Consider the following 16,010-nt stretch of genomic DNA (forward strand, 5'->3'; position numbering starts at 1 on the left):
TCAGGGAATGGAGCAAAACCCCAGGAAAAATGCAGCAAAATGGTTCTTTTTTTAGCCCAGACACTGCACACAAAGGCACATCCTTCCCTCCTCCAGCAAAGGGAGACACGGCCGCTCTGCCCCGCTGGACTCCCGGAGCCGGGGGGTGGTTCCAGCAGGGTCTGTCCCCCAGGGAATGGGGCACGGGCAGAGGGGGCCTCTCCCCGGGGAGATGCAGGTCCTGAGCAGCGTGGGATCACAGCATCACCCGGGCAGCGGCTCCTGGGCAGGTGCCACCGTCCTTGTAGCACAATCCCATGGTCATTCCTGCCGGGTATTCCAGCCGCTCCTTCCCTCCCTCGCCTGCAGTCAGTTCCTCCCCCCCACACGCCCAGGAAGTTTTCCCTCCAGGAGCTTCTACGAACAGGGCGTTTGTTGCTCTCCCCGGGAAGAGAAGCCCCGTTTTCTCACACACTAACACTTTTCTCCTCAGCTGCGTGCAGGGACAGCCGGGGGCAGAGCCAGACCTTGTGACAAAGAGGTAAAAAGGAATTACCCAGGTGGAGCCCCCCGGGGAAGGAGCAGCCTGTGGAACGAGGGGTTTGTGCTGGGGAGACTGAACACTCGCCTCCACCCCGAGGAATCTTTAGGCAAATGCTGAAAAGCTCCATTTTTGGTGTGTTTGGAGCTGTGGCCACAACAGATTCCCAGACCTTTCCCATTCTAACCCACTCCAAGGGCTCATTAAAAGCCCGTCAGAAATGAAGGGCAACAGCTGCGGCAACGAGCAGCGTTCCTGGGCTTGGGAAGGGAAATCAGAGCTACACGGAATTAACGTGAGGCTGGACACTGTTCCCAGCCCGGATCTGCTCTCCCCTTCCTGTTTCTCGATGCCTGGGGGTACCCAGCCCCCTCCAGAGCATCCCTCAGCTGCCTCCAAAAATATCAGCGAATTATAGAACAGTCTGGGTCATGAGGGACCTTCAAAACCACCCCCATCCCCCTGCCATGGCAGGGACACCTCCCACTGTCCCAGGCTGCTCCCAGCCCCAATGTTCAGCCGGGCCTTGGGCACTGCCAGGGATCCAGGGGCAGCCCCAGCTGCTCTGGGCACCCTGTGCCAGGAATTCCTCCCCAATATCCCATCCATCCCTGGCAGTGGGAAGCCATTCCCTGTGTCCTGTCCCTCCAGGCCTTGTCCCCAGGCCCTCTCCAGCTCTCCTGGAGCCCCTTTGGGCCCTGGAAGGGGCTCTCAGGTCCACGTTTCCATGTTCCTGTGATCGGCAGTTCAGTGAAAGCCCTGAGCTGTGTCCCTGTGCTGGCACCTTCCCAGCTGGAGGAGCCGCTCCGTTTGGGGACAGACGGCACAGACAGGATGTCCCCTCGGGCAGAGCTGCGTGGCAGTACCAGCCGCGGCTCACACAAAGCTGGGCGGGTTCTGCTGGCAGCACCTTCAGCTCCCGTTTCCAAGGAGCCGGCTCTGAGTGCACCCAGCTCCCTGGGAAAGCCCGAGGGGGCCGAGGCCGGGTTTAATCCCCCCGGCACTCCGTCCCCGGCGTGCCCCGCAGCGTGCGCAGAGCAATTAGCGCTCATTAGCACCTCGGCGGGCAGCCGGGGGTGGGGAGAGGGGACAGCCCTGCCGGAAGGGCAGGAAAAGCAATCCCGGACCTGCGGCTTCAGCGAGGGTTCCACGTTGGCCTCGGCCAGGGTGGGGAACAGTTCCGTGTGTCCCGGAGCTGCCCCGGCACCGCGCCCTGCAGCATTCCCTGGCACCTTCCCGAGGAGCGGCGGCACCGCGGTGACACCTCGTTGGCACCGGAGCGGCTGCGGGTCCGGCCCGCAGGTACGGAATTACCTGTACCGGGCACCGGGAGCGCTGAGCCGGGAGCGGGCTGGGCTGGATCACCGGGGCTGGGATCACCTGGGATCAGGGGCTGGGCTGGGATCACCGGGGCTGGGATCACCTGGGATCACCGGGGCTGGGCTGGGATCACTGGGGCTGGGATCACCTGGGATTACCGGGGCTGGGCTGGGATCACCGGGGCTGGGATCACCGGGGCTGGGCTGAGATCACCGGGGCTGGGATCACCTGGGATCACCGGGGCTGGGCTGGGATCACCTGAGATCACCGGAGCTGGGCTGGGATCACCCGGGATCAGCTGAGATCACCGGGGCTGGGATCACCTGGGATCACCGGGGCTGGGCTGGGATCACCGGGGCTGGGCTGGGATCACCTGGGATCACCTGGGATCACCGGGGCTGGGATCGCTGGGATCACCTGGGCTGGGATCACCGGGGCTGGGCTGGGGATGACCTGGGCTGGGCTGGGCACTGCCACCTCCCTGCCTCTCCCCATCACATCCCAAGGGTGACTCCTCCCCTTCCCTCTCCTCACCTCATCCAGGGATCCCTTCAGGCCCTGGGAAGGGTCTGATTTGGAGGCTGCCCTCCGGAGAATCCCAGTCCCCCCGAGTGTCACTGTTCCCCGTGTCAGACACGAACTGAGCAGCGCTGAGCTGGGAACCGATCCCGTGGGATCCCACCTGACACGTGCTCCGTCTGCTAGGAAAATATTGATGTTTTCCTTCCCTGCCTGCGATTTTCCCACTGGTGCTGTGCCCACACAGCAGCAGACTCGCCCGGGCCTCGCAGCGCAATGAAAACACCATCTGGGCCCGTGGCAGCGCCGAGCCGCTCCCTGGGGAATCGCTGCTTCCCTCCCTCCTTCCCGAGGCCGCCCACCGAGGCAGAGCCGTCCCCTGGCACGGTCTGCTCCCTCTGTTCCCCGCAGGTTTTACTCCCTGCCCTCACGGAATGATTGTTTATTCCGTGCTCGGGAAGCTGGAGGCTCCCACCCCTCGGGCCTTGGGCAGGTCCTTCACCCCCCCACAGAGCCCAGGGAACAGCAGCGTCACCCCCCGACCCCACAGGGCCACCCCAAAACCTTCCTTTGTCTTAATAACTAAAGTAGAGTCATGGAATTCCAGACTGGTTTGGGTGGAAGGGTCCTCAAAGCCCACCCAGTGCCACCCCTGCCATGGGCAAGGACACCTCCCACTGTCCCAGGCTGCTCCAAACCCCAATGTCCAGCCTGGCCTTGGGCACTGCCAGGGATCCAGGGGCAGCCCCAGCTGCTCTGGGCACCCTGTGCCAGGGCCTGCCCAGCCTCCCAGGGAACAATTCCTGCCCAATATCCCATCCATCGCTGCCCTCTGGCACTGGGAAGCCATTCCCTGTGTCCTGTCCCTCCATGCCTTGTCCCCAGTCCCTCTCCAGCTCTCCTGGAGCCCCTTCAGGCCCTGCAAGGGGCTCGGAGCTCTCCCTGGATCCTTCTCTTCTCCAGGTGAGCACCCCCAGCTCTCCCAGCCTGGCTGCAGAGGCTGAGATGGTCCCAAGGACAGGTCCCCAGCTCCTCCCCCAGGCGAGCCACTGCTGTAAGTGAATTCCTCATTAAACCCTGGTTTTTGAGGGGTAATTCCCACACTTTCCATATCCCAACAGCCACCAAACACAAATCCAGGTTACACCAGAGCAATTCAAGAGAGAGCAGGAAATAATGGCAACCACGGTCCCCTGAGGGGAGAGGGAAGAGATGTGAGGTGGGAAGAGAGAATCGAGGTGGGAGAGTCTTCCCTGAGCTCTGGGACTCTCCTGGTGCTGCTCCCTGGCTCAGCTTTGGGTCTGGGTGCTCAGCCTGGGGCTGGAACAGGCACCCACACGTCTGGGAACGGGGATTGGGAGCTTCACTGGCTCCTGCCCCAAAGTTCACCCACTGAGACTTGGCTCTGCTCCTGTACAAGCAGCTCAATAAATTAGAGGTATTTAAATGGCGCTTTTGGTGTCCTAAATTAATTCCTGTTCTGAAAATCTACCAGGAAAGCCAAGCATGAGACAATTTATTTTAAATCCTGTAATTTACACCAAGATATCCCTGTAAATTTCTCTTTTGCTGGCTCACACCTTGGGGAATCCTTACGGGCTGCACCGTGCTGCTCTGGCTCCTGGGGAGGGAAAAGCTTTGGGAAGAGCTGCCCGGATGGAGCCCAGAGGGGTCCCTGCTTCTGCCGTGCTGCTTTCCCCCCTGAGGGATGCAAAGAGAAGCTGAGGTCACCTAGGACATCACCCCACTCTGCATGACACGAGGACAGGATTCACCGAGTGATTCAGGAGTAATTTGGGAGGCAAGGCTGTGCCTGCTCGGCTCCCACAGCATCAGCTGAGGGTTCAGGCACAGGGATCACCACATTCCTCGAGATCCCACAGGACTGGGCTGGAGAAGCCCCCTGAGAGCACCGAGTGCCACCTTTGACCCATCAGCCCCTGTCAGGCAGCCCGGGTAGGGACTCCACACCTCCCTGGGCAGCCCCTTCCACGGCCTCCATCCCGGGAGGGGTCCAGGGAAGGCCTGGACGTGGCACTCAGTGCTCTGGGCTGGGGACAAGGTGGGCATTGGGCACAGCTGGGACTCGATGATCCTGGAGGGCTCTTCCAGCCTCAGGGATCCCGGGATCCTGCAAATGAGTTGGATCCCTTCAGTGGCAGCATTTGGGATCAACTGCAGCAGCAGCAGGGAAAGGGAAAACCCCAGGAGAAGGGCAAGGAGCTGGGCTGAGCTGTGTGAGGGCAGAGTGGGATGGGGTAGGAGGTGTCCCCAGAGCACCCTGGGCATGCAGCAGAGTGACCGTGTCCCCCAGCAGTGACCGTGTCCCCCAGCAGTGACCTTGCCGTGGCTCTGTCTCTCCTGTCCCCCAGCCGTGCCCCGAGGCTGCTGCAGGGACAGTCTGAGCACATCCCAACCCCAAGTTTCCCTCTGTATTTATCCACACGTTTTCCCCCTGATCCTGAATTTCTGCCCTGTGGAGAGCGGTGTGTGAACGTCCCCGAGCGTTCCCCCTGCAGCTGCTTTTGGGCCCTTTTTCCCCCCTCAGCCCCAGGTTAGGGATGAACACCCGCAGGCACCCAGAGCTCAATTTAAATAACAATAAACGAACCACTCTTTTTTGTTTGAAGTCTTGGGACGCCCCACGGAGCCCCTGAGGACCCTCCCCGCTCCTGGCTGTGTCCCTCTGTCACCTGGGAGAGCTGGGACCTCCCCTATCTCCAGACAAAGAGATTTTTATCCCTTTTCCAAACTAAAGCCAATTTTGGTGCTGGGTAGGTCTGTCCCGGGCGTTATGGGATGCAGGATGACTCACGGCACAAACACGGCCGCACCTCTGCACACCCCAGCCAGGGCCTCCTGCACCCAAAAACTCTCCCCCAAAACCCTTTTGGGGCTAAAATTATGGCTAAACAGGAGCTGGGATCTCCAGAGGTCCCAGAGGTCGAGGAAGCTGAATAGAAGAAGAGGAACGTGCTCTGCCTGTGTCCAAGGAAAACGGCAGTGCCAGGAGTGCCAGCCCCTCTCGGGTGGCACTGGGGCCTAGACACACGGATGTGGGCAAGGGAACAAAGGGGAAAGGCACACTGGGAGCTGTCAGCAGATAAACGGAGCTGCCCAGCAAATAAAACCTACTGTGAGGACAGAACTGACCCCAAGGGACAGCACCGGCGGCGCTGGTGTGGGAATCCCTGCTCAGAGCTGAGGGCGGAGCAAAGTCCTGCGGGTTCCGATGAAAAAGCTGGGAGCTGCCCAGCTGTGCCCACATCTGGGCAAGGACAGACCTGCGGGGGGTCAGTGGTGCTGGACACGGCAGAGCTACACAGGGACCAACAAAACAAAGGCAGGACTGGGAGGAGCAGAGAATCAGGGACCTCGGGAGCACGAGACTGAAAATAATCCCAGTCAGGGTTAATGGAAATGAAATGTCCGCAAAAAGGCAGCTTTGGGACATTGTCCAGCCAGGTGACATCACGTCCCTTCAGCTCTTGAGCTGCACATAATTGGGATTTTAGGCTGCAAGAACACGTTTCGCCCCAGCCAACACAACGTGCCCGGTTTCCAGGCTGCTCAGCAATCAGGAGAAGGAATGCAGGGTTTTGTTTTGCCAGAGGCAGCACTCGGTGACAGCTTTTATGGGCTTGGTGCTGAACAGGAACTCTGGTTAGAGACCCTTCCCAGCCCCAGGGAACTGAACCCACACTGCTGGAGGCTGCCCCAGGCACAGGGGAGGAAAGAGGCCCTGCTGGGCTGTCCCAGAGGGGCCACGGGGATCAGCTGTGCTCTGTCACCCCAAACAGGACACTTGTCCCTGGGACTGAGCGGGGACATTGCTGCAGCTGAGGGGGACTCGGCTCTGCTGTCGATGCAGGGTGGTTGGGATGGGGTCAGCCCCAAACCTTTATGGGGCCCACAAGGGCAACAGAGACTACAGACCTTTCTAGGGAAAACTGTGGGATGATCCATGGACTTACAGGCTGGGTTGGGTTGGATGGGACCCTAAAGCCCATCCAGTGCCACCCCTGCCATGGGCAGGGACACCTCCCACTGTGCCAGGCTGCTCCCAGCCCCAATGTCCAGCCTGGCCTTGGGCACTGCCAGGGATCCAGGGGCAGCCACAGCTGCTCTGGGCACTCTGTGCCAGGGCCTGCCCACCCTCCCAGGGAACAATTCCTGCCCAAGATCCCATCCAGCCCTGCCCTCTGGCAGTGGGAAGCCATTCCCTGTGTCCTGTCCCTCCAGCCCTTGTCCCCAGTCCCTCTGCAGCTCTCCTGGAGCCCCTTCAGGCCCTGCAAGGGGCTCGGAGCTCTCCCTGGACCCTCTGAACAGAACAAACACACCAGGTTAATTCTCTCCTGGAGGCAAAAGCTGCTCCATGAGCACGGACTGAGCACGGCTGCCGAGGGAACAAACAAAGTCTGGGGGTGCTCAGGGGGAAGGACTCGTCATTAACCTGACTGGGGCCAGGCTGTGCCTGGAACAGAGTTACTGAAAGAGGAGCAGAGCACAGTGACCACGACAGGAGGGAAAAGATCCATTCCTGAAGGGATTCAAAATAAATCAACTGAACCAAATGACATTGAATGGGCTTGGCCTGGTCCTGCAGAGGAGACAGAATCATCTCCTTTGTTCAGAAGGGCTCCTTGTAAAGATCAGGGAAATGCTGGGGTTTGCTGCAGTTGGGTCACCACAACCCCCTGGAGCACTCCAGGCTGGGATAGAGGGGCTGGAAAGCTGGAAAAGGCCCTGAGGGAGCTGGGAAAGGGGCTCAGCCTGGAGCAAAGGAGGCTCCGGGGGGACCTTGTGGCTCTGCACAAGTCCCTGACAGGAGGGGGCAGCCAGGGGGGTCGGGCTCTGCTGGCAGGGAACAGGGACAGGAGGAGAGGGAACGGCCTCAGGCTGGGCCAGGGCAGGCTCAGGGTGGACAGCAGCAGGAATTTCCCCATGGAAAGGGTGGCCAGACCTTGGAAAGAGCTGCCCAGGGAGGTTTGGAGTGCCCATCCCTGGAGGTGTCCCAGGAAGGGCTGGAGGTGGCAGTCAGTGCTCTGGGCTGGGGACAAGGTGGGGACTGGGCACAGGTTGGGCTCGATGCTCTGGGAGGGCTTTTCCAGCCCCAGTGATCCCGGATTCTGGCATCACAGCCACCAAACCCCAGCAGGGCTGCACTGCAATGTCCCCTCTGCCAACACTCAGAGCTCCCCCCTGCTCCACCTGCCCCCTGCTCCGAGCCTCTCCTGGCGAATGTGCCAGAGAATCCATCGGCCTTCGGGAGTGGAAGCCTCCCCTGTGCAGGGTGGACGATGCGAGGACTGGGATGTCTCCCCCCAGCTGGGGTGGCTGGGGCTGCACTGCTGCTCCCACCTCGGCTCCTGCAGGGAAACCCTTCCCTGAGCCCATTCTGCCTGCAGCACTCTGGGGTGGGCACAGAGCTCCTGCCCCGTGCGGAGCGCAGCCGCTGCAGCTCAGAGCCCCTCTGGATGTTCTCCCCCTGGAAGCTGAGAGTGGGGAGGCTGGAAGTGATGGAGGCTCCTACAAGACTCTCAACAGGAACACTGAGAAGGGCTCCTTTGCTTTGCTTGTTGTCTGCTTTTTAGGTCACAAGAAAAAGTGAATTCAGGCATTAAAATCCTGTTCTTTCAGCTCAGGCTTGTTCCTCCAAAAAAGCAGTTGTCAAAGGGAAGTTATTTCCATGTTTTTAACAGCAGGGAATCACACAAAGGGGTTTCTGTGCTGCCCTGCTGGTGAATGGCTGCGTTCAGTGTGTCCCAGGAGCAGCTGGGACTGCCCTGTCCTGGGGCTCCTGGGGCAAGGAATGGGTGAAACCACCCAGAAATGGGAATCCCAGACTGCTCTGCGTGGGAAGGGACCTCAGAGCCCACCCAGTGCCACCCCTGCCATGGGCAGGGACACCTCCCACTGTCCCAGGCTGCTCCCAGCCCCAGTGTCCAGCCTGGCCTTGGGCACTGCCAGGGATGCAGGGGCAGCCCCAGCTGCTCTGGACACCCTGTGCCAGGGCCTGCCCACCCTCCCAGGGAACAATTCCTGCCCAATATCCCATCCAGCCCTGCCCTCTGGCACTGGGAAGCCATTCCCTGTGTCCTGTCCCTCCATGCCTTGTCCCCAGTCCCTCTGCAGCTCTCCTGGAGCCCCTTCAGGCCCTGCAAGGGGCTCTGAGCTCTCCCTGGATCCTTCTCCAGGTGAGCACCCCCAGCTCTCCCAGCCTGGCTCCAGAGCTGAGGGGCAGAATCCCCCTCCCTGCTGGTCTCAGCCTTTCTCCCCAGGCCCAGCCTGGGCTGAGCTCTGCCCACTCCAGCCCATGCCCAGGGCTCTCCGAGCTGTGCAGGGATCAGTTCTGTGCTACCTCCACCTGCCCAGGCCCTCTCCAGCCCCACATCTCCAGGGAACCCCCTGCACCTCCCAGCAGTGCCTGCTGCACTTGGCCCACTGCAGGAGCAGTTCCCTTTCCCAAGCAATTCCCTTGGAGGTGTCCATTTCCCAACCTTCCGAAAGCGCCCTCGGACAAACTGATCCAGATTTGCGCCGTATTTCAGGGAAAGAAAGGAAATCCCCTTGGATGATTGTCCTGGTGGGAACTGGAGTCTCACAGCATGAAGGAGGAACATCTGGTGGAGGTACAAACAATCAAAATGCTCTTCAGAATGGAATGGATTCAGGCAGGACTCGGCCTTTGGCTCCCACTGTAAATCACAGAAATCCAAGAGATTTCTGGGAACCTCTGCTGTGCTTTTGCCCTTTCAGAGTTTTCAGCACTGAGGCCACTCAGGGATGGGTTGAGCCCAACCCTTCCAGCCCTCACGGTGAATTCTGTGTCCCCACACAGGCAAAACCACAACTTCTCACATCTTCATCCATCATTTCTTACGGTATGTAAAATATATGGTAACTGTAGGAACAAATCTGGCTTTCGAGCAGAAGCCAGGGGAGAAGTGGCCACTTTGAGCAGCTCCAGACACTGAAGTGCAGCTCCCAAGCCCCCCCTGCTCTCCGGAGCGGCCCCTCCAGCTGCAATTCCAGCTGCCAGGATGTGCCAGAGCCTCCAGCACAGGAAATGAACCCCTTCATTTCAGTCAGTGATGAGCCCCTGCAGCAGGGACTGACCTGGGGCAGGAGAAGCTGCAATAAATCTTGGGGAAAGCCCTGTAATCAGGCATGTGAGAGCTGACAAACAGGAATACACGGCATTTTCTGAGGGGAAAAGCCCCTTTCCCCTCCCTCACCTCACTCTGTCATTGAGTGCTGCCACCTGCACGTTCTCCAGGTGGGAAGGGAAGGAGGATCCAAGGAGACAGAGCCATGTGCTGCTCCTCCCAACAATCCAGGTGATGGATGACCCAGCCATGTACCCAGGCTCCAGCCAGTGCTGTTGAAAACACTGGGAAAGATGATCCCAAGAAACGGGTGGGAACACGCTGGGAGGCACACGGAGCCTCCTGCGAGCTGAGGCAGGAGCCAAGGATTGCAATTCCCTCTAACTCCTGACTCCCCAGGGCTGCTCCCACCTGGTTCGGGGCCACAGAGGGTGAGAGGGAGTCACTGAACCTGGAAATGCCACAGACAGGGATCCAGGACACCCTCAGCACTCAGAATCCCAGGATCCCTGAGGTTGGAAAAGCCCTCCCAGCCCATCGAGTCCAACCTGTGCCCAGTCCCCACCTTGTCCCCAGCCCAGAGCTCTGAGTGCCACCTCCAGCCCTTCCTTGGGCACCTCCAGGAATGGGCACTCCAGACCTCCCTGGGCAGCCCCTGCCAAGGCCTGAGCACCCTTTCCATGGGGAAATTCCTGCTGGATCACAGAACAGCCTGGCCTGGAAGGGCCCTCCCAGGACTGTCTGTCCTTTCATGGGAAAGGCAGCCTAGGAAAGGTTCTCTGACTCCTTGTCCAAGGGCGTCCTGAGAGCCCCCAGTGCCAGGGACCCCCAACCCTGGCTGCTCCCACAGCCACTGCACACGGAGCAGTGTTGGCAGAAATCCCAGGGAAGGATTTACAGAGAGATTTGGGGAGAATTGTAGGACAGGCAGTCTGTACCCACAGACACGACTCGTTCTGCCGAGGGAAGCAGAGGGAAAACCCAGGGATCTCAGTTCTGCCTGGAGCTGCTGGAAATGGGGGCTCTGCCTTGCCTCTGGAGCACCCCTGGCCACTGAAACAGTGCCAGTTCAGCTCCTCATTCCCGGCAGGAATATTTATTTATTCATTCATTCCCAGCTCTGCCCACACAGAGCTGCTCCCCCTGAGCCCCCCTAACAAGGACAGTGGAAGTCCCCATTCAGGGGGTTTCCTGCTCATTTTCAGACCTAACCCACACCGTGTGGTCACCGTGTCAGTGCAATCCCAAACCCAGCCCCACCCCAGACACCTCTCCCAGCCAGGGCAGCTCCCAGCGGCCGAGCTGGGTGAGGTGGAGGGCCTGGGACCATAGTGAGTGGTGACACTGCAGGACAGGATCCCCCCTGGCAAGAGGAGCAGCCCGTGACACGAAACCAGCCTCTCCCAGCTCGGGAAGTGAATTCCAGCTACAAAGGAAAGCCAAAACCTCTCCAGGTATTTCCTCAGTCCCGGCCACGGAACCACATGGACTCAGTAAATGAAAATCACTCTTTGGAGAGAACAGAATTCCTGGCTCCCTTGGGGGAGCTGCACCCTGTTCTGCAGGGCCAGTGGGATTTGGGATGATCAGGAGAGCCCACACAGTGAGTATCCCATCCCTTCCCCAGGAAGAACCCCGAGCCTGAGGCTCCTGTACCTTTTGGTTGGCGTGGGCGCTCCGGAGGACACGTGGGTCACCATGGCCTCGTTCATGTTACTCACGGGCCGGGGGGGGCTGCAACGACACAGGGAACAGTCAGAGACCCAAAAACCAACAGGGACAACCCAGCACAAACCCAGACCCTGTCAGAGACCCGAAAAACCAAAGGAAACAACCCAGCACTTGGAAAAAGCCCATCCCTGTGTCCTGTGGCAGTGCCAGGCCAGGAGCCTGACAGGAATCGCCTCGCGTGACACCTGAGGAGGTTGCTTTGCTCTAGAGCTCCTCCCAGTTCTGTGTCCCACTAAAATGGAGAAAATGAACATTTCTGAGCACCCAGCCCAGCCCTGGTGTTGCTGAGTGGTTCAAACTACCGGAGGAACCGCTCAAATCAGGGCAATTGTTTGAAGTGTCTGAAGAAATGACACTTCAAACAAGAAATGTCTGAAGAAATGAAATGTCTGAGGAAAATGAAAGATTTCTTGCAGTGAGCAGCCCTCCAACCCCTGCTGAGGTTTATTTTAACAAGGCAAAGGTGGTTGGAATAAACAAATGGATGGAGCCTTGTGCTCCTCACTGTCCCATAAACCCCAGCCATGGAATGAAGAGCCAGTTATTGCCATTCCCAAACCCTGGGGGTTCCCTGTGTGCTGGTGGATGTGCTGGGAGCAGGGGGACACAGGGGCAGCTCTGCCAAGAGCCACAGCAGCTCATGGCAAGTCTTGGAATCAGTACTTGCCCTCCAGTGATACCCAGAGATGTCCCTCAGCCTCTGAAATGAGACTTCCAGGACCATCCAGTGCCACCCCTGCCCTGGGCAGGGACACCTCCCACTGTCCCAGGCTGCTCCCAGCCCCAATGTCCAGCCTGGCCTTGGGCACTGCCAGGGATCCAGGGGCAGCCCCAGCTGCTCTGGGCACCCTGTGCCAGGGCCTGCCCACCCTCCCAGGGAACAATTCCTTCCCAATATCCCGTCTAAATCCACCACCTGAACGCTGCCCTTGCTGGAGAGCTCAGCAGTTCCCTGGAACTCTTGTGGAAGTCGATGTGGTCGGGTCCCCAGGAGCTCTGGGGCCCTTCAGCTCGTGCCAGCACCGAGCCCTGGCCAGCGCTGCCCCCCTGCACAAACCCCCGGCGCTCTTGGAGGGACGTTCTCTCCCGTGCTTTACCCTCCAAGCACTCAGGAGCTATCAGGAGGGAGGGGGAAATGAAGGCACGGCTCCCTTTGTGCAGGGTACATTAGATAACAAACCTGCACCTACGGCTCCTTATTTATTACTGCAATCTAAGGAAGCATCTCCCGCTGCCTCTCCCTGCTCCCGCGCTCCCGAGGGCGCCGGAGAAGGATCCATTCCCTGTTCCCTGGGAGGCACCGAGGCAGCCGAGGAGAGGGAGATGCTACTGAAAAATGTGAGAGCTGATAATGAACAATAAAATTCACACCAGAAAGGGGAGAAGTGGGGGTGCAATAACCCCTTCCCAAGGGGCACAAACTGGACTCGCCTTGGGAAAACAGACCTTACCAGGGGCTGCAGCTCTGCCCTCTGGGACAGGGATGGGACCTAGGGAACAGCTGGAGCTGGGCCAGGGGGGTTTGGGATGGAGAGCAGGGAAAGGTTCTTCCCCCAGAGGGTGCTGGGCACTGCCCAGGCTCCCCAGGGAATGGGCACGGCCCCGAGGCTGCCAGAGCTCCAGGAGCGTTGAGACAGCGCTGCCAGGGATGCCCAGGGTGGGGTTGTTGGGGTGCCCATGGGACTGAGGATCCTTGTGGAGCCCTTCCCACCCAGGATGCTCCATGATTCCATGATTCTCAGATAAAATGACTGCTCAGGGCACACGGGGCCGTGGCTGGAGCTGGAGAACATCCCTGGGGCGATGCTGGAACCCAGGAGAACAACCCCGAGCCAACCAGGAGGTTTTGGGGAGCGAGGGGGTTCTGTGTGCTTGGCTCTGCCAGGCACAAATGGAATCCCAGTCCATTCCAGGAGCCACAATTCCTGAGGGAGGCTGAAAAGCAGGGATGGTTCAGGGAAGAGGCAGAGGAATGACTAAAAGCTGGGAAAACATTCTTTTCACTGACAGAACTGTAATCCCAAACCTCCTCTTTAGCAGCCAATTATGTGGTGCTTTGATGGCAACCTCCACATAAATTGGATTTATTTCCAATCAAACCCAGCCACAGTGAACAAGCAAAGACACAAGGAAACCCAGAGAGCAGGAACTGAAATGAGGGAAGCGCAGCAGTGCCCGGAACGGCTCCCAGGGCTGATGAGCTCTTAACTGGAATCTTTAAAGCTCTTCTATAAAACACCTGATTTTCTGTTGGCATTTTCCACTTTGCACAGGTTGTAATCTTCTGATCTCTGCTGTACTTGTGGCTGAGGTCAAATATCTGTGAGGAGCCACTCCATGAACTTGAAATTGGGAAATAACTGTAGGAACACCAGTGTAGGTGTTTGGAGCTCTTTTGCCCAAAAATACGAGGGGGAAACTCCCAGGCAGCATCTACACAGGAAATGCCATGGCCAGGCCTGGGCAGGAGATTGGATTAAGAAATAATAAATCACCTCCTTGCCTTTGACAGAGAATTTCAAGTCTTCCTCTATTTTCTACTCTCTTACTCCACTTCCTGCACCAGGAAACCCTGACAGGCTCTGCCACAATGAGAACACCGAGCTGTTGGAGTGGGCAGCTCCTCTGAAACTATTTCAGATTGGATTTCTTGAATTTCAAATCTAAAGGACATCAGCAGGACGTGGAGCTGCTGGAGAGAGCCCAGAGGAGGCCCCGGAGCTGCTCCAGGGCTGGAGCCCCTCTGCTCTGCAGCCAGGCTGGGAGAGCTGGGGGTGCTCACCTGGAGAAGAGAAGGATCCAGGGAGAGCTCAGAGCCCCTTGCAGGGCCTGAAGGGGCTCCAGGAGAGCTGGAGAGGGACTGAGGACAAGGGCTGGAGGGACAGGACACAGGGAATGGCTTCCCAGTGCCAGAGGGCAGGGCTGGATGGGAGATTGGGAAGGAATTGTTCCCTGGGAGGGTGGGCAGGCCCTGGCCCAGGGTGCCCAGAGCAGCTGGGGCTGCCCCTGGATCCCTGGCAGTGCCCAAGGCCAGGCTGGACACTGGGGCTGGGAGCAGCCTGGGACAGTGGGAGGTGTCCCTGCCATGGCAGGAGTGGCACTGGATGGGCTCTGAGGTCCCTCCCAACCCACTCTGGGATTCGGTGCCTGGGAGCTGGAGCCTTCCCAGCTGCAGGAGAGGCTGCAGGGACCAGCAGGAGGAACAGAGACCACCCAGATCCAGCTGTGCCAGCCCTGGGAGCCAGGGACAGGGACCCAGAGAGCTGCAGGCACGGCTGGCAGTGCCCACACCCTGCTCTACCCCCGGAAATGAGCAGCCACACCTGGACACACCAGGAACAGGCTCCGCACTGGAATCCAGGGATTTAAAAGTGCCACAAATTAATCCCAAGGGAATCTGCTGCTGCTGGAGCAGCTGGACTTCACCTGGGACAAGGGATGGGGCTTTTTGGCCTGGCTGTGCCACAGGGGAAAGGCTCATGGAAGCACAGATCCACAGGAGGCTGTGGGCTGGAAGGGACCCTGTCCTCAGGAGCAGCCCCAGGGCAGGGGCCAGGACTTCATGGAGCTGCATTCCAGGGAAAACCCTGGAAAACCAGGCACCTTCTGAACACACGGCCACAGGGCACCCAGGAATTCCCGACCTCTCCCCTCCTCTCTGCTGCAGTCAGGGGCTCCTTTTCCCTCCCTGGGATCCAGGGCAGCAGCACTCAGGGCCAGCCCTGAGCTCAGCTCGGCGATCCCCCAGTGAAATCCCCCGAGAACTCCAGCAGAAAGGGGGAATTTGTCACCTGTTATTTCCCCTGTTCAGTACAAAGGCTCTGTTCAAAGTCCAGGACAGAGCTGGGGCTCTGGGGCTGCTGGGGTTTCCTCGGCTTCTTTTCCAAGCCAGGAACAAACCCCTCCCCTCCACTTCCCCAAAATCGGGGTAACCTGAATTTCCAGGCTGTGCAAACCAATTAATTCTGCAAATGGAACGAACTTGAGAAGGGAAAGGTGTTTGTGGTGTCCCTGGAAGGCACAGGCCCAGGGGACAAAGCCCCTGCAGCCCCCACCTGCTCCTCCAGCAAATCCTTCAGGAGTTCTGCTTCCAGCTGGGGTCCACAGCAGGGAAGGAATATTCCCTCAGAATGCTGGATTGCAGTTGAAGTGAGTGGTGTGCGTGGTTCCAGGAGGGCACTGACCCCTTCCCTGCACAGCCTCTGTGCCATTCCAAGCACAAACACCTGCTAGCAGCTGGAACATGCCGCTTCCCGACAGAGCATTTGTAAGGAAAATCAGGGATTGTTTAAAAATAGCATCCAACACTCCTGCAATGAGAGCAGCAAGGGCAAACACATCCGTGGGGATGCTGAGGCAGCACTCATTTCCCAATAAACAGGAATACAACTGTGCTCCTAATCTGGATCTCATCACCTCATCCCAGGGAAATCGCCTGAGCAACTTCCAGGAAAACCAACATGGAAATATGGGAACATGGCAGGTTCATTCCTGCTGTGCTCAACAGGAGGGACCAGCCAGTGCCTGCACTTAAACTGCTCAGCAGGGGACTGGAATGAGAAACGTGTCTGCTTCCCTGGACACCCCCAGAGCCCCAGAATCATTGAAGTTGGGAAAGCCCTCCCAGCCCATCGAGCCCAACCTGTGCCCGGTCCCCACCTTGTCCCCAGCCCAGAGCTCTGAGTGCCACCTCCAGCCCTTCCTTGGACACCTCCAGGGATGGGCACTCCAAACCTCCCTGGGCAGCTCTTTCCAAGGTCTGGCCACCCTTTCCATGGGGAAATTCCTGCTGCTGTCCACCCTGAGCCTGC

The 16,010-nt window shown here is 59.0% G+C and overlaps 1 protein-coding gene and 1 long non-coding RNA gene across 2 annotated transcripts in view; one reads left to right on the forward strand and one right to left on the reverse strand.

The window, feature by feature from the left end:
• Positions 1–11,725, reverse strand: part of LOC121665384 (dystrobrevin beta-like) — a 72,548-nt gene extending 60,823 nt beyond the window's left edge. Inside the window, exons 1-2 of the mRNA XM_042029485.1 lie at positions 11,705–11,725; positions 11,125–11,270 (exon numbers count right to left, since the gene is read on the reverse strand). Of these exons, the coding sequence (XP_041885419.1) occupies positions 11,125–11,270; positions 11,705–11,725 (167 nt within the window). The remainder of the gene's footprint in view (positions 1–11,124; positions 11,271–11,704) is intronic.
• LOC121665372 lies at positions 1,384–3,810 on the forward strand. The gene is made up of 2 exons (XR_006016345.1): positions 1,384–1,822; positions 3,323–3,810. It is a non-coding gene; the product is annotated as an uncharacterized LOC121665372 (long non-coding RNA).
• Positions 11,726–16,010: the final 4,285 nt, after the last annotated feature.

Source organism: Corvus kubaryi, unplaced genomic scaffold, assembly GCF_017639235.1.
Source record: "Corvus kubaryi isolate FWS band 111438036 unplaced genomic scaffold, C.kubaryi_AGA036_p1.0 37323, whole genome shotgun sequence".
NCBI classification, from domain to species: domain Eukaryota; kingdom Metazoa; phylum Chordata; class Aves; order Passeriformes; family Corvidae; genus Corvus; species Corvus kubaryi.